Genomic DNA, 17,879 nt, shown 5'->3' with positions numbered 1-17,879 from the left:
TTTTGATGTTTTATCACCTCTTCCTGTTTCTTGCCTTTGCAGCTTGTTTTATATGTGTGACTATAGTCAACCTGTTGTATCAGACTTGCCATAGTGAAGGTGTTTCTAATAACTCTCATAGGTCTGATGCTAATTTCTCCTCTCTTACCTTGAGTGCTCAGTCAGCTCCTCTGCCTCTCACTGAGTTTGTGTAAAAACAGCTCTGGTGAATATGGCATGGGCTTGCTCCCCTCCAAGGTGACCATAGTCTAGCAGCAGCTAAAAGAAGACATCTTGGCAAGAGAATAAGGACTGAGAAAAGCACAAAGGTGAAGAGGCTCAGCTGCCAGATGTTTGCAGCTCAGTGTATTTCCTGAACCAGATGTGGCCTCTGTTAATGGATTTTGTTTATCTTTTTTTGAGTTTGTCCAGTCTTCATCTGAATTTAGGCATCCTTGAAACTCTGTGGTAAGGAAGGCTGCATCTCTGTGACTCTGGGAGATCTGTCACTGATCAGCTTTGCTGGTGATAGAACAGGATAGTTTTGTCTAAAGGGAATGTTAAAATTGTTCCTTATACACTCTGCAACCTGTTCTGCCTGATACAAAAGCAGTTGTGTATTTAAAGACCCTGACTAGATTATCCATGGATCACTTTTCTTTTTCTCTGCCTGAAAAGCAACTTCCTGCCCTTTTTACCTACCACCCCTTGTAATAGATCTGATATAGAATAGTAGATAAACTGTTGCAACTGTCTTGATTATTGCAGAGGTCTCTGGTCATAAAATACTGAAACATAGTATGATTCCCTCATATATCCAGGTGTCTTAATATTGCTGCTTTCTTCAGAAGACTGCAAGAACTGCAGTCCACTCTGAAAGTGTTTGTTTCCCGTTTCATTTGGTCATTCTGTATTACTCCTGCAGATCCCTGGCCAGGCTTTCACCTCATACTTTGAGATGTTTTTTCCTTGAAGCCAGGAAAAGAGAAATAGGAAAAGACAGATATATGAGGTACTTACCCAGTCAAGTTACCAGCTTATTTTTAGGTTTTAAACTTGACTGTAGAGCCTACATGTGTATGTAGGCAAGGCATTATCCTGACAACAAGCTGATAGATGTTCCACTTGTTCATCTTCTTTCCATGAGATCTTGAAATGGTAAATTAGCTGATTAGAAACCTGCCATTTCTTCTGCTGGAGCACTGTGTGAAGCTGTGTTTATCTTCTGTAGATGTGGAAACTTCACCCCATCTGTTAATCTAACCAGTGCTGGAAGTTGTTTTGAAGGGCTGGGGGTCTGTGTGGGTGTTGTTTTCCTGTTGTATAGGGCTTGTTTTCTTTTACCCAAACACCCCATGCCTTTTCAAGCCCTGAAGACATGCTTTGAGATGCTTTGCTTGAGGATATGTCTGTGAATTTCTGGCTTGAGGCTTGGTACTTGGTGGCTGCCTATAGAGAACCATTTACTGGAAAGGTCAGTAAGATAATTTTTAAGCTATAGCTAATGTCCTTCTTCATTCTGACCTGCCTATAGCCATCCTGTGATCCTTCTTTTCTTCCCACTGATCCTGGGGGAGATTTTTGCTGGCAGTCTCTAGAATTTAATAACTTCCTTCTCCTTTATGACCCTTGACAGCAATAATTAGGAGTACATCCACAGTGCAGTGCCATTATACTGGAGTTTGCTGTTAAAAGTAATCTGATTTTTGTGTGTGAAGCACACATGTGCAGTGTGGATGTTGTGTGAACAATACATACTTACTTGGTGATTTCTCTTGGGTAAGTATTGGTGTTTTTCTGCATCATATTTATTTCAGAATTGTTTGCCTGTTCTGTCTGGTCTTGCACTTCTTGATAAGAATCTTTCTTCAGTCGTTGTTCCTTTTTTCTTTTGTCCCAGATAATTTCACTGGGGCTTAAGACCACAAGATTAGTTCTCAGAGACACCAGGAAAAGGAAACCTACCTGATTCTTTCTATTATTATTATTTATTACAAACACTTGTGTTTTTTGTCTTTTCAGGCAGAGGCCGAGGAGAAAGCGGTTTCTACCAAAGAAGTTTTGATGAAGTGGAGGGTGGATTTGGGCGAGGAGGGGGCAGGGAAATGCACAGATCACAGAGTTGGGAGGAAAGGTAACAGAACTCTAGCCCTTAAAGTTTTTACACACATCTGTTCAGCTTCCATTTGTGCCTTTTGACTTCATAAAAACACTTTAGGAAAGGTAATTAGTTATATCTGTGAGTTAAGTGTCTGAATCTCCAAGATGGAGTCAAACACAGTAATGTTTCTTGAGGCTCAGGAGAAAGTAAAAGACCATTTCTTGCAAAGATTTTTTTTTTTTGCTGAGTTCCTGGGAAGAAGGAGCTAACTCCTTTAAGAGAACATAAATTATGACAGTTGCAACCGAAGTGCTGGTGCCAAGGATTTGCTTCAGTTTTAGTCTTGACATTGTTCACAGTACTTAGGGGCATGTTTGAAAACATACCCAGTACCCAAAGGCTGTGTGTGTATTGGTGTTCCTGAAAATTTCAGTTGTCACTTGGACCTTTAAAGGTAATGTCCATCAAGCTCCGATTTTAAAAAAGTTCCCACCAAGTAAAGAAAACCAGCAATACCTATACCTAAACTGAGTTTTTGGAGTAGTTCCAAAACCTTATTTGAAACTTCTATTCTGCCTTTCTAGGGGAGACAGACGCTTTGAAAAACCAGGGCGAAAAGATCCAGGTATGGTTTTGTTACTGTGTGGGCAGAAAATGGGAGGGAGGAGCAGGGTGTGTTTGGGGGAAGGGATTTGTACATGTATCAGCCTTTCTTACTGGTTCAAGTATATTGTTGATGCAAGATTCATGATGCTGTGCCAGGTTGCTAAGTGTGTTCTCAAAGTGTTGTTTCTCTTACTTTGTTGTTCTCACTGTTGGACATTGAAGTGTGGTAGATAAGAGGCATGTGGAGTAAGTAGGTTCTGTTTATTTTATTAAGTTGTGATGTTTACAACTGGAACTAAGTTCCTGTACCTCTGTGAAGGAAGCCTTTGCTGATGAACAGGTGTGCTGTGGTAATAGGTCTTTTTTCAGTGCAGCTTTAAACATTCCTGATGTGGGCTGTTTTGGTACCCAGGACTTCTTGGCCATTTGACCTTTAATGTTTTTGAATGCTTGCTAGTGTGAGAGAGATCCCAGTAGTGTCCTGAGTTTCCCATGCTGATGGATTTCCTGTTGATCAAATTAGTTAAGTCATCATCTGAACCTCCTGTTCAGTCTGGTTGTCTGCTCTTCTGTCTCTTGTTCCTCCCCTATTCTGTTTCTGAAATGCTTCTCACTGGCTGTGTTCTGGCAGAATGCTGCATCCTTAATTGTGGCCCAGTACATCTGAACATCCAGCTGAACTTGAGTTGGAATGGGTTTGTCATCTTGCAGATGAAACACAGACATTCTCAGGGTGATGGGACATCAGGGCAGCTCTGACTGTCTGGTAACTGCAGTGGCTTTTGCTGGGCTGGCTCATGTGTTGCTTGCTCTCTGGTATGCCTGTTCTTTCTCCATGGCATGTTTCCACGTGCATGGAGCACAGCTGTGCCTGCTGAGGGGTTTTGTACTAGCAAGAGCTCATGGGCAATGTCTTCTCTATTTAGGACCCAAGGAATCTTTGGCTTTGCTAAAGGAGTCTTGGCTACATACGCTCCTTGATAATATGCTGAGAAAGCACAGATTAGAAGAGATAATTGCAGGTTGAATTTAAAGACAAACCCAAAGAGATCCAATTGTAATTAGAAGTTCACAGGAATGTGTTTTAATCCCTGCATAGCTGTTGGTATTTCTGTAGTAAGAGTAGCATAAATTGCCATATTTATAATTTTGCAGATTACCGTGGTGACACATGCCACAGGAATTTGCTTTCAAAGCCCTTCCAGTCCTCTCTCTGTATAGGAATTGCTCACACTTTCTAAAGAGTGCTTTTATTTTTCTGCTTGTTGAATGTCAACACAAAATTAAGATGTGTATGTTTTCCTCATTGTCTCCTTTAAAAAGAGGATACTTTTAGAAAATAATGTGATATTGGTCAGAGATTGACCAGTTTTAAATGTCAGCAGTGAAACTCTGGAGTTTCTGTGTATCTACATATTCAGAAATTTTTAGGAAAAATTAAAATGGGGAAAAGTAAGTACTACTGAGATTTCAGGATTTTTTACAAAAGAAAAACGGATGTAGAAGTAGTATCTACTACAGTTGATATAGTTTTATTTATTTAGCTGCTTGTTGTTGTTGTGATTAGAAATATAACAGTTCCAGGATATAGAATGGACCACGTTTCTGATAACGAAGGATAAAAATAATGCATATTGGTATAGGATCAGATACATTTCTCAGTTGAAATTGAGGAGAATTTACAGTGTGCAAAATGTCCTTACAGAAGTTGCTGTCTGCCAGAGGTTTATCTGCAGCTAGTGTAGAGCATTTTGTTTGTAGCAACTGCTAGTGATGAGGGCTCTGTTGAAAGCATCTTCCAAGAACTGTTCCCTAAGGAGGGTGCTGTCCCTGGTGCAATTTGTTAGAAGTTCATTGCAAGAGATGATGTGCTTATTCTCAAATTATGAAGCTTTTTGAGTACCTAATTGCTCTTCTTGAGTCTCTTGTATTTGTCCACTAGTCAGTATGAGAGGAAAAATACCTTCAATCTTCCTGAAGTTTTATTATAAAAAATATAGTTTTAACAACAGTATTGCTATGTTAGAGGTTAATATTGCAATAAGTGGGGGAAGACCATTTCTTTCCCTTTTACTTCCAAAGAGAGATAAGGTGGAGAGCATAGAAATATTGACAGAAAGTGTTGGTCTGTTCTGACTCAAGCCTTGGTTAATCATAAGTAGTTATTGTTAAGCAATGGCTTTCCAATGACAAAAGGTTTTGAGTGTGGGAGAGGGTACAGATGTGCCAAAAGTCCCAGGTTAAAAGCAAGCACTAGTATCCACAAAAAGCTGTGGAAGCAGAAGGGAAAGGAATTGACATACAGGTTCACATGCTTTAGCAGATGCCTCTACTGGTTTCTGTTACCTTGGTTAAACTCCTTAGTTGAGATTTTATTCCATAATTTTACCATGTTTCAGTTTTTTCTTGCTGTTTCATAGAGCCTTGGATTCAGATTACATAATTTACTGCGTTGCCAACTTTTTAGTGTTCTTTGTTCTGGATGATCCCATTAGAGAATTATTAAGAAATCAATTATTTAATCACTTCTGGGTATTTGTAATGGAGGACAGTGCAAGATCTCTCAATTAAAAATCAAAAGATTAAAAAAGTAATAGAAATTTAACAAATACTTATTCCTCAGATATGATCAGTGTGCTGTTCTTAAAAATTGATTGCTTTTTCAGTGCTCACAGCAGTTTGTGAGGTCACATTTGACTGATTCTCAGCATAAACAGTGTCTGTTCCTGGTTTCAACGTGCAGATGGAAGATGCACAAAGTATTTGCAAGTTTGTTGCAGATTGTCACAATTCTGACAGACTTCACTTAGACCCCAGATTGTATTTGGAAGGCTGAGGCCATTAGCAAAGAAAATGAGCAAGTTGCTTTCTTGAGCATGCCTGTCTCTTCACAAAAGCCTCTTAATTTTCTGTGCAGCCTCCTGACTAAGACCAGCTTAGTAGCTGAAGGGATTTGATTAGTTGCCAGCAGTTACAAACTGGTAGTGAATAATTGTTATGTAGTTGTGGAACCTGGTTGAGTTCTATTTTGTGTGGGTTTTCATTAGGTTCAGAAGACTTGAATATAAAAGGTGTGTTCAAGTGGCTCAAAAAGGATGTTGAATTTCTTTGAATCATGCTTTCCCTCACTCTGCCTGGCTTGTTCTCCTGCCATGGCTTGCTGGCAGGAGTTGCATTCACAGAAGGTTCATCACCGGTTTGCTCTTGCTGTACTAAAGCATGGAGTGCTGTGTTGGTGCATCAGGGCCCATCAGCAATTTTCCTAGGTTTCTACTCCAGTTTGGGATATTTCCAGTACTTTCAGACATCCATGATTCACCAGTTCTCTGGAACTGTAAAAGCAATATTAATGTATTTATTGCCCTTGTTCTGAAGTAACTACACATTCTTTGTCTAATTTGCTTCTGCAGTATCACTCAGTTTTGCATTCCAAAAAGTAGTTTTTGAAGATTGCATTTAGCATATACTAACAAATTTTTTTTTCTTTATACTTGCTGTTGTACTCCCTTTTAAACCAAATCTGCAAAAAGAGAAATATTTTAAAACCAGGACAACATCAAAGTATTGAGTCATGTAGAAATCAAAAAAACAGCCCACCTTCGATTAGATGTGAATTGAAATTAGAAATAGCTTTGTATACCTTTGGCTCTAAATCATGAGATTATAGACCCATTTGATACATGGGAGTAACAATGCCTCACCCAGAATGTTGTGAAACAATACTCAGTACCTCACAGAATGCTGCCCTATTTCAGCCTTCACACGAGAGTCTGTTTTACTGCTCTTGCACTGGTTTTTAATTTGTAGGCCTCTTATCAATGTCTTAAATTGATAGAGAATGTGGAAAAATTGCAAGAAATAATTAAAAATTATGGGTGTTGACACAAGGGTGGAAAAGGGTTCTTTAAACTGTGTATGAGTCAATAACTAAAAAAAGGGTGATGAAGAGGGATGAAGGCAGTGTAACTTGATAGAGTGCTGCTCTCCAAGCTCCACGATAGTCATGAATGTTTGTCCATAGAATTAAGTTTGGAAAAGATTTTGGGAGTGTGTGTGATAAATCTAATCTCTCTTAGGTCTGCAGTGGGGGAAGGCAGCACTTGAATTATTTTGGGATGAGAGCTCAGTTAGAACAAAAATGTGGCCCTTCTGCCTCATTCCCTGACTGTATGTGGAATGCTTCTGTGGGGTGACTCCCAGACCCTAAACCAAAGTAGCTTTTTGCTGACCCCTTTTGTGTTATGAACACACTTCAGTCAACAGTTTTGTGATTTGAGAAGAATTCAGTTTAAGCTATCTCATCAGATAGCTTGAGACCATTTTTCCTGCTGCTGACCGCTTGGGTGACATTAAAGGAAGTATATTTGATAATGTCTTATACTGTTGTTAGTGAAAGTTGGTATTTATGCCATCTGGGTTTCTGGGAAAAATCTTTTACCTTTGAAAGGTAGCTTTATTTTAATTCTACTTGAGTGTTCAGGTATGAACACCTAATAGGCACTGCTTTTGTTGAGAGCTTGGAAACAGTTATCCATCATTGTGTTTTTCCTTTAGCATCTTAAATTATTTAGGAACTTCTTAATTGCAGTAGTTTTATGAGGCACTTAAATACAGAAGTCTCAGTTTGTTTTAATTTTTTATTTCAAAATTGATTCAAGTGTCTCTAAATATATTTTGTGCTCTGTGTACAGGCAAAGATTGATGTTAGAAAGCATAAAATATCAATGGATGCAGTTCTACTTTCACATATATAGTGTTTCCTTCTGGGTCATATAGTTGAAACAAGCAGCACAAAGGTGAAAACATGTGGAATGTATGGCCTTTAAAAAAACCCTACATTCATTCATTAAAAATAGTCTTTTTTTTTTCCACTGCTAAATAATTTATTCAGTGTCTTCAAATAAGAAAAAATTTCCATTGCAGTATTTGTCATATACACCCAGATTTTGTGATAGTATGTTCACAGACCTGTCTGAGAGCAAGATGCTCTCTTATTTGGCAGAATGAAGAACTGCACTTAGCATTTATAATTTTGCTTAATAAGCACAGCTGGAGTTCTGTTCACTGCCATGAGAGATTGGCAGGACTTTCAGCCATCTGAAACATGATGTAAGTCTGTATTCCCGAAGAGTCAGAATGGCAAAGCTAGGCTTTTTGATGAACAGAGTTACTTATACCAGAACTCATCTATTCACTGGATGACCTCATATTTTTTTCTGCTTTTGTTTTGTTGTCCATTTTGTCACAAGCTGGCTAATTATGACTTTGGTCAGCTTTGGGAGTTTTGAAGCTCTCTCCTTTCGGGGTCAGTGTAGCTTTAATCATAGTCTGGTGAATTCAGCAGATAGCTCTTCTAATTTCCCATAAATTAGTACTGTGATTCGGGCACCTGACTTCATCCTGGGTGGTTAATGCAGCCTCTCCTCAGTGGGCACACACATTCTCTTCACTCTGTATATCACGTTGTAATCAGAAGGGTGAGACTACAAGAGAGAGATCATTAGAAGATCGCAGGGCAGGCAAGGAAGTAAGTTTTTAAACGGAACCCGCAAGTTTAATGTAATAATAATTAAAAAAGCACAAAGTTCAAGGTATGTTATCTCTACTCTGTGAGGCCAGTCTCAGAGAGCTGGAAGCTGTCGATATGCTGTCCATTGATGCGGATCTCCTTGTCAGTCCTTTTTGGACTATTTGAGTCAGGTGCAGCTGGGAGCTCAGGAATAGTCTTGTCAAAATTCTCCATCTTGGTCTGGTATTCGCCTTTGGCATTGCGGGCCAGCAGGGAGGCGAAGCGGTGGTACACCAGGATCTCTGATGGGAGGTAGGATGTTCTCCTCTGACATGTTTCTCCTGTGCCCTCCTGCACAGCTGACAGGAAAACGACCAGCTCAAAGTGGTGAGGAGCTTCTCTTTGAAGGAGAGCAGCCAGCGGGCTGGATGCCGTGATGCAGTGGTAGTAGGTCAGTGGGAAAATGAAAAAAGGACACTCGTCTGCAGTGACACTGTCCAGGTGAAAGTCAATGCTAGTTTGGTGCAGCTGCCCACTCTCTTGTTCTTGGTAAAGTATAGCAGAGATCTGGACACTGGTCAGGGGGCTGGAGCGAGTGTTGGCCACCTGGAACATGAGGTGTGGCTTGCCCTCGCTGCGTGTGACCACGGCGGAGCGCGAGAAGCGGATGGAGAGTGCCCGGTTCTTTGGGCGGGCAATCTTGGCCACGAAAGCACCTGGGGCATGGGAAAGAGCAAACTCAGTGTGAGCACAGGGCCTGGGCTGGCTCCCTGCAGGTTTCTAGGGAGAAGAAACAGACTGAGGCTGGAAAGACAGTCTTTGAAAAATGTTTGGTTGGCGTCATACTAACCTGCTTTTGTTCAGAACAGTACAGCATTCCTAAAATACTTATTTTTCTAAATTATGTTCACTTATTAATATTTGGAAGTTAACTGTAGCTGTAAGGAGGCTGTCAATTTGCCCCAACTTACTGTAATTGGTAATAGGAGCTGGTCTTGCTAAGTTATATTGTAGAAGCTCTTTCTAATACACAGTAAACTAGCCTGTGTATTTTCAAAGTATTTTGATTACTTTTAAACATGAAGAATATTTTAAATAACTTAAAATAACTCAAAATGGCTGTGACATTGCAAAAACTTTCATTGCATTGGGTACTGAGGAATACATAAACACTGAGTTAAAGATCAATGAAGATAGCTCAGCTAGACAAAAGTGTACCTTAAAAATCAAAACAAATTGACGTTAAATATTGTAATGATATGCTAATAGCTGAGAGAGAGAATGGTACAAGAAATAAATGATTGAGAGTGATATGTAGTGATCCACCACAAGTATTTTCCAATTAATAGTGAAATTAAGTCCAGATATTGATAACACCTAATTTGTCTTTTATTAATTAAAGGTGTTTAACTTTTAGTACTACATAGCCGAAATCTTGTCATCCTTGAGTGGCTACCTTAATTGTTCTTTCATATACCCAAGTGAACAGTATTTCTAGCTCTATTGTTAAATCCAGCTGTTATGCCTGTTGTGTGTAAAGATGGAGTAGGAGGGATTACCTGTGAGGAAGGCTTCTAGCATGAGCCCCAGGACCATCTGGATTGCCAGCAGTGCAATGGCACTGGGACAGTCCCCACTCGGGAACATGGTGCCGTAGCCAATCGTGAGTTGTGTCTCCAGCGAGAAGGAGAAGGCAGCTGTAAAACTGGTGATGTACTTGACACATATAGTGTGGTTGTCAGGTGGAGCATCGTGGTCCAGCTCCAGGTCCCCATTCATCTCAGCCAGCAGATACCAGAGCACTGCAAACACCAGCCAGTGAATGACAAAGGAAGCTGAGAAGACGAGCATCATCCACCTCCAGCGCATGTCCATGAGTATCCCCCACACGTCTCGGAGGTATGCCACACCTCTGCCTTGGGCACCAGCCATCTGGAACGTGCTGTGTCCATCCTTGGTCACCAGCCTCAGGTATCTCTGAGTCAGGAGGGGAGCGCTGGATTTGGTGTTATTGCCCTCTGTTGTATCTGTCGTCATCTTCTAGCAAGGAGAAGAAAGGAGAAAAAGTGATACAATGCCACGTATTTGTATTTTGCCTAATGTTCACAGCTTCTGACACATCAGCAGGGGTAGAAATACTGCAGCCAACAAAGGAGGGCTTATACATTGCAATCCAGAGAAGATTAAGTCAGGAGCCTGGAGAGGAATTTACCACTGTTTGTGGTAATACTTTGCTAGAAAAGATTAGGTTTAAAAATCTGACTACTGCTCAAATTCTCCCTGCTTAGCTGTTTAAATATGAATTTCATACTTTACCTTCCTAAATTTACATTGGAGTCACATGCTTTAATTCTTTTGGGGTGAGTGGGATGGGATTAGGCATGCTGTGTATGGAAAGAAACTTGAGTTTTGCTGACTGTATCAGATTTTGTAACTTGTTTTGAACATAGTATAATAATTTACTGATACTATTATGAATACTATTAATAATAATATAGTGCTAAGGAAAGGATGTTTATTATATTATTTCTGTAATGTATTTATGCATTTTAGGGGAATGCTGTACTACAGCTACTAGCCCTTTCTGACTCTTCTAGCTCAAGAGTTATCTCCTGTCTGCAGCCACCATGTCCAGTTTAACAGAATTAGAGTATTCAGGGCAGAGCTCCTTCTGGGAATCTGAGGCTGTTTATGTAAGGATCAGGTAAAAAGAGGGCAGGAGAGCAGTTCAGAAAATACACTGTGACATAATTTCCAGTCTAGTCTGCCTGAGCAGTGCAATTTTTACTAGTGACCAAGTAAAATAGGACAGCAAGCCTGTGAGAATTAAGGTAGAATTGCAGATATGGGAAGCAAAATGGATATCTATAGGTATTTGGCATATCAGGCTCCTTTGTTTGCTTTTGAACCTCAAAGCTTGTGGAATTTGCCAGAGCTGGTAAATGTCTTTTGAAAAGACAGTGGTCACTCAAATCCATATGTTTTATAAGTACTGTTTGTTTAAAGTTCACCTGGGGCAGATTAAAGTTAAGTACAGGTTTGTGTAAAATAGAGACTTCATGAGGCTACAACCTGTTTAAAGAAGGTTGTGAGGAAGCTTTTTTGTAGAACAGAGAATTAAACAATACCTGTGAATTCTGCAAATTATAATTATATATGGTGTGTTTAGTCAGTTTTGGTTTCCTGTCAGTTTTGACTTTTCTTTGAACGATGGCTGTTTCAGTCTATTATATTTTTCATAGAGGAATTGGTTTTTTCCCTTGCAACAGTGCCATCTTAGTTTTCTCTTGAAATGCATTAGAAGTAAGGATTCTGAAATTCAGAATCAATTTATGATAGGTGAAAATTTGTCTTGGTATCTTTGATCCCATAAACCAGCAGTTTACATGACTGTTTGCTTAATCTCCAACCAAATTTTAGTAACTACAGAAGATTCTCTTTTGCTTTTACTTGTGTTAAATGCCTACCCAGATATGAAGATTAGCTAAATAGTCAGTGTCATCTCAATTTTATTTTTTCTCAAATCCATCCAGTTATTACTTCTGTCCATGCTGTAGTCAGGAGGAGATAAAGTAGATGATGGCCTGAGTGGAATTTGGTGGTTTTCCCCTTATTTTCAATTTTCCAGTTCACATCTCCCAGTAGGAATATTTTGAAATCATTCCCTGTGTCAGGGACTTCAGTGGACTTAGTGAGGTTCTCCTGGTGTATGGTACCAGGCTACTTTTCTTGGGGGATTTTGGTTCTAGTCCATCCAGTTTATAGCATGACCCCCACCTTTACTGAGGTGGCTCTTCAGTCTGCTGCATAGCTCCCTGAATGGCAGTTGTCACTTTGCTGTACAGTAATTCTATGTATTTCAGTAATCCAATGATTAGTGACTTGTCTGTAGAGCACAGTCCTTGTGTTAAGATTTAGACGAGCCCTTCTGGAGGCCTTGAAGGAGCTGGAAAATGGGCATCTCTGGGTGGGTATCTCTGATGGGGGCCTTGTTGAAAATGAGCTCTGAACAGTGCCTTGGTTTATCAGAGTAAGCAGTACTCAAAAGAAACAGTCCTTGTTTGAATAGAGGACACTTACAGAACAAAATGCCTCTGAGTGCATCGTGCATTCCAAACAAACCAGCAAACCAACAAAAAACCCAAAACAACAAAACATAACCAAAAGCCAAACTTGTGGTTTTCTGTAAATTCTTGTGGTAGTTTGAGGGCAGGATCTGCTTTGTAGACTCTAAGCAGTATGGGTTTACAGAACAAATAGATGTTGTGGAAATGGTTCTGATGCTGACTGATTGGTGACAGAAGCCTTTTTGGTGGTGTTACATACATTAAGAAAACAGGGAAAACATTCTTAAGATGGAACTTTTTTTTGGCTGTGCTTCAGATCTTCACGTGAGTGCTAAGGCTGTGTGTTTGAACACTACAGACCTAGAGCAAATGCTGTCAGCATTGTAGGATCTCAGATTTGTTGATTAAGGAACTTCTGAAGGTGGTGATTAATCACTTAATGTTGTCTCAAACTCTGAAAAAAATCAGTCAGGTTCTTTGGGATTTTTTCAATGGGGGAGGATTGATTCCTGACAGATTTTGAAAGTACTTTCAAAGAGAACCTACATTAGCTCCCAGCAGCACATTTCAAAACAGTCCTGTGTCTCTGCTCCTTGAGACTCCCAAGCAGGTGAATTTGCCTTCCTAGGTTAACCAGGTTATGCACTGGTACAGTGCTCTCATTTTTCTAGTCTAAGACTGTTGAAAATGTTAGTTCTGTTTCAGCGGCAGGGATAGCATTGGAAATGTAAGTGTGAGTTGCAAAACCCCCTTTTTCAAGCACTATTGATGGAATAAGAGCCACGAGTCTTAGCTTCTTGGAGTGAGAAAAACAGATCAGAACCTGCAAATAGACACTGAGAGCAGTGCAGCTGGGTGTGAGTAAGAGAAAAGAGTAACTGCCCCGTGGGAAATAGCTTACCCAGGTTGGGGGATCAGTCCTCTGTATTCTCAAAAGCAGAGGCAGCTTAAGAGCAGATGTGACTTTGAATTTAAAAAGTGTTAATGTCTTCTCTCTACTCCTTTCCTAGCCCATAGTAAAAAAATACAAATACCTTCTTTTCTTGTAGTGATAAATTAATGAAGTTACAAAGTATAATTTGGACCACCTGATTGAATCCCCTGCCTGGCATGTCCTTGATGACCCCACATTAATCCCTATTTCAGTGTATGTTTTAGGAAGGACATTCAGCTTCGACTGGAGAAGAAAAATTCAGTGTATGTTGGAGAATACTTGTCTCTGCTCTAACATACATGCAATGTTTCTTACCCAGGTTTGTCCAGTGATCTCTCTCAACACCCTTTATGCTATGTTATTTGGTGGGTTTTGCTTTTTCTGGTTCCTGACTTAGGCAACTGTTGATGAAGCTTTGGGTGTTTCTTGTACCTCCATTTCTCAGCTGATAGCCCCTGACTAGAAAGACAGGAACTGTCAGAAATGGCTTTTCTAAACCTCTTTTGGCATGCTGACCAGTCCTGTATCACACGTTTGCTGTGTGTAATCCTTCCTGTTCACCTTCCCTTGAAAGCTAAATTATCACCAACACCACTGTGTCAGTTGGTTCTTAGCTTTTTTTGGATTTTAGTGTTTTTATCATCTTGTCCCTCATCCTGGCTTCTTTCTTTTATGCACTCCTCTAAGACAAATCAAGGTAGGGTGAGTACTAATTTTTAAAAAAATCACAGATTCCTTCTAGCAGTGGGACAGGTTCTAAACTGACCTGGCTGGCTAATGATTTATGTGTGATAAAACCTTGCCTAACAGCTTTAGGATGTTGCTTGCATTTCTGAAATTCATGATCCAGGCTGTGGCTCTCCAGTGCTTTGCCTTTTTGATTAAGCTCTTCTTCCTTGTGTTGTAACAGCCTTTATTGCATTCCTGTTCCATGCCACCACATTGATTTCCTCTCCTTTCCTCTTGCTTAGCTTTTTCTTGCAGGGAAACTCACTGGCAGCACTGTCTTCATTTCCATTTGCCTTCTCTGTTGAAGGCATTCACAGTGACACTTCCAGCCTGTTCTCAACCTGATATACAGATGCATCTGCAACCTTTTGAGGAGCCTGAGTGAGGAGTTGTGTTCAGGCAAGACTTCTGCAGTGTTGTCCTACTTGCTCAGCTTCTAGTCTTAATGAAGTCTGTTCTAATTGACCTTGGAAGGGATTAGAAATAGTTTATGCTGTGCTGCTTCATTCTGACAGGAAAGTGGTCTTGAGGACTTGCTATTTTCTGGGAGTGACTGCAAAAACTGCTTATAGCTGCAGCATCATTCCAAAATTTGCTGGAATCTGTGTGGTGGCATGCCCCTGTGGGGATGTGTACATTCCTTCTTTGCTTGGCCTGGCTTTGCATGATCATGTACAAGCTTCAGATTTAAACCTTGTCTGCTCTGAGCTGGGATTGTGCAGGTCTGTTGCTGCCTTTGCACTTTGCAACAAGAACCAAATGAGATTATGATTTTAAAGGCATTTTTGGTGCTATTAAAATGGCTATTTTGTGTGGTTTTATTTTTAGATTATTGTGTATTTTTTTTAGACTGTATGGCCACTCTTGGAGGTGCTCTGGCATTACTATTAGGAAATGAAGGCTTTTCAGTATGGATGAAATTACTGGATCATATAACTTACATTAAGGGACAGTCTTAGAAATGTAGGAAGTAATTCAGCTTGAGAAGCTGCATTGGAAAGCTTGTGCTTCTGTTGTGAGTAGAACAGTTAACATTTCAAACATATTTGTCCTTTTGGTTTTGTAGCTAATGCCTCATTGAGATGAATGGAAGTAGTTTGTGACAAAGTGTTACTTCTGAGCAGTGTGCAGAATTAAGATAAGCTTTCTGGACTTGTTACATTTATAAGTAGGTCTTGTTAAAATGGAAACTTGAATTTGTTGGCCCCAAGTTACTTTTTTCAAAGCAAGTGCCATAAAAGATAGGATGTGAGAGCTCATACTTTTGACTTTCTGTGGCAGTTTATTACTAAATGCACTTTAAAGAAAGAGGTGGTAAAATGGCAGAGTATGTCTCCTTTTATAGTACAGAAAACAAGGCTGCTTATATACTTGATTTTGGGGAAGCTAAATAGTGCTTCATTTTATATATAATGTATTTTCACATAAGTACTCTGAACACTAATTCTTGATTTTTGAAGTTGCACCCGAGTGGACCAACTAGTCTGGCTGCTTTTGGAGAAGCAGAAAAGCAACATTTAACCAAAGTTTTAGTAAAGGCTGTAAAATATTCCAGTATGTATTAAATCCTTATAAAGAAACTTAAATGTAGAATTAAATATTGGTAACAGAGGAGTAATTTGATAGTTACTAGGGAGGGTTTTATTTAATGTAAAGCTGCAGTAGTAGAAGTTTGCTGCCACCCTTTTTTAGTAGAACTTGCTGTTTTTGAAGAGCAGTCCTGCCCTGTGTGCTGCAGGCTTTCCCATGGCTTGCCTAGAGTGGCTGAGTTTTGCAGGACAGTGGGGTTCACTCTGTGTCCATATGGAGTCCTGGGCAGTGGTGCCAGCTCACTCTGTGTCCATAAGCACAGGCATGAATGCATTGATCGAGAACTGTTGATATCTGAGATATAATTGGAGATGGTAAAAGCAAGTTTGAAGATGTGAAGCTTGTTTCTTTTAATTTGTGATGGAACTGAGTGCTGAGTTATGAGTGCAGCAAGGTGAGGATGTCTTTTTCATAATTCTTGGCCAATTTCATGACACCCACCTGCTGTAGCTGGAGCTTGCAAATGCTCCCTGTCTGCAGAGCCTTTTCAGCCCTTTTCTCAAAAACTTTCTGAAAAAATACTGCATAAAGACTTTGGATTTGCTCTGTGTGCTCTTAGGACTCTGGTTACCTGAGAGAGCATTTTCTTCTTTTTGAGGGGGAAAAATCATCAACCGTTTTGTTTAAGGTGATATTTAGTTTAGCAAGTCTTAGAAATAAAACTCTCTGTCCTGAAAAGAACTTTGCTTTCTTTGATTAAAGAGTGACAGAACAATTTAAATTGTACAATAAGAAAAAATGAAGGGAAAATATGATGGTTTTATGTACTTACCAGTCTTCAGAGGGTCTTTGTGCAGGAGGAGGGGATAACCTGGGCTCCAGGAGAGGGACTGCTCTGGTCTGGTGTACTGGTCCCAGCACTAGCAAGAAACTTCCCACAAGTGGTTGGTAAAGATTAAAAAAAAACCCCAAAACCTTTAAAAATGGGTTTGTATGTCTCATTCCTGTGTTTATATGCTGGGGGGATTGGTTTCCCTCTGAAGCTGATTTGATTGGTCATTTTGCCTGCAGGGGGGCTGGTTGGCTCTGATCATGTGGAAAAGAATGCTGGTTTGTTAGGAGCATTTCTTTACCCAACACAAACTCTTAGCAGCCAAGGAGAAATCCTCAAACACTTACTTGGAGAAGGTGCATTCCTCCTCACCTCCTTAATCAAGATAATTTTTTAGGTTTGTATAACCTAAAGTTTTGCATGAAAGTTGAAAAGGCCAAAATTCCCTTGGAATAGCTGAGTGGGAAAGTTCCCATATTGCTGCTGAAAGCCCACACTGTTCACTGATACCATGTCTCCAACCAGTGTGAACTACTGTTCATTTGGGTGAAGAGAGACACTCTTGTGTCCCACTGCTGCTCCACTTCTTCCTTTCCTGTTGTGCTCTGGAATGTGAATGGGAAGGTGGATGCAGCTCTGAATTGCAGCCTAATGCTGCTCAGAAGATGTAGACCTGGCAGTTTCCATCTCCACATTGCTCCTTTGTGAAAGCATGGAATTAATCACAGGATTTTGCTAAAGCCTAGGAATGAAACAAGGCAGATTAGGTGGCTTGCTGATTCCATGTGGCAGATGAAACCACTTTTTTTAAGCTGTTTGCTCTTTCACTTGTGAAATGAGAGGAGTTGTTGAGGGTATGTCTGAGTGAGCAGCTGTGCAGAGTGGTCAGTGTGCTTCCCTCCTGGACCAGCTCTGAGGACAGCTCTGGAACACAGTCCTGGTTCACTTTTTTTTTTATCCTTTGGTGAGCTGCTGATGTGAGGGCTTTGACTGAACGTCAGATGTAAGAGGATCTGAGAAACAAAGGCTGTGGTTGTTTGCAGTAAAACTACTGAAGGCCTGCTGGGAAAATCATTAATGTAGACTTTCCTGCTTAGGAAACAAAATCCTCCCTATTTTTTCTTCTTTAACCTTCCCCCAACCCTAAATTGCAAAACATTAATTTTTTGCTTCATTAGAATGGAACATTTTAATACATGTTCAGGCACAGCACTGAAAGTTGATAGGCATAGTGTGACTTTGAAAACCAGGGCAAATAATGTAGTGCCAGGGGACTCCCACCCGTGTGACAAGGCTGTAGGATGGTGTGACTCGCCCTTCACCCTTCCCTCCACTGCAGTCACTACTTGTGACTAAGCCTCACTTAGTCATAAGGAGGATTTTGGTTGCAAACAGTATTTTCTTAGAAACCATCTTTTGAACTGTAGAAAGCATTTGCTGTGTGGTCACTGGTTTTCTAATCTAACTCAACTGAATGAATTGGAAATCTTTACACAGTTGTATAGCAGGTGAAATCAGGTACAGTGTGTGTGTTTCGGGTGTGTTATGGAATTGAACTCTTGTTAATTCCTTTGCATCTCTTGGCTCACTCA

General features: G+C 40.2%; 2 protein-coding genes across 15 annotated transcripts in view; one reads left to right on the top strand and one right to left on the bottom strand.

Annotated features, from left to right (window-relative positions):
* Positions 1–17,879, top strand: part of GIGYF2 (GRB10 interacting GYF protein 2) — a 72,275-nt gene that overhangs the window by 23,716 nt on the left and 30,680 nt on the right. For 13 of the 14 annotated variants that reach the window (XM_064386105.1, XM_064386101.1, XM_064386102.1 and 10 more), the window contains 2 exons: positions 2,002–2,113; positions 2,665–2,705. The exons of the other annotated variant lie outside the window; for it this stretch is intronic. In XM_064386105.1, coding sequence (XP_064242175.1) covers positions 2,002–2,113; positions 2,665–2,705 — 153 coding nt within the window. The remainder of the gene's footprint in view (positions 1–2,001; positions 2,114–2,664; positions 2,706–17,879) is intronic. 14 annotated transcript variants of the gene reach the window in all.
* On the bottom strand, positions 7,064–16,559 carry KCNJ13 (potassium inwardly rectifying channel subfamily J member 13). The gene is made up of 3 exons (XM_064386164.1): positions 16,288–16,559; positions 9,755–10,235; positions 7,064–8,911 (listed from the first exon to the last, which is right to left on the bottom strand). The coding sequence occupies exons 2-3, from the start codon at positions 10,230–10,232 to the stop codon at positions 8,289–8,291; spliced, it is 1,101 nt and encodes a 366-aa protein (XP_064242234.1). The 5' UTR covers positions 10,233–10,235; positions 16,288–16,559; the 3' UTR covers positions 7,064–8,288.

This window comes from Passer domesticus, chromosome 11 (assembly GCF_036417665.1).
Source record: "Passer domesticus isolate bPasDom1 chromosome 11, bPasDom1.hap1, whole genome shotgun sequence".
Taxonomy (NCBI): domain Eukaryota; kingdom Metazoa; phylum Chordata; class Aves; order Passeriformes; family Passeridae; genus Passer; species Passer domesticus.
The sequence above is the reverse complement of the archived record's forward strand: the minus strand, read 5'-3'. Positions and strand labels throughout refer to the sequence as shown.

Bases quoted from the DNA above. Each gene is read 5' to 3' on its own strand.
- KCNJ13 (XM_064386164.1), bottom strand. From the start codon at position 10,232: ATGACGACAGATACAACAGAGGGCAATAACACCAAATCCAGCGCTCCC. The intron at 8,912-9,754 runs GTAATCCCTCCT...CCCATGCCCCAG, and splicing joins GCTAGAAGCCTTCCTCACAG to GTGCTTTCGTGGCCAAGATT.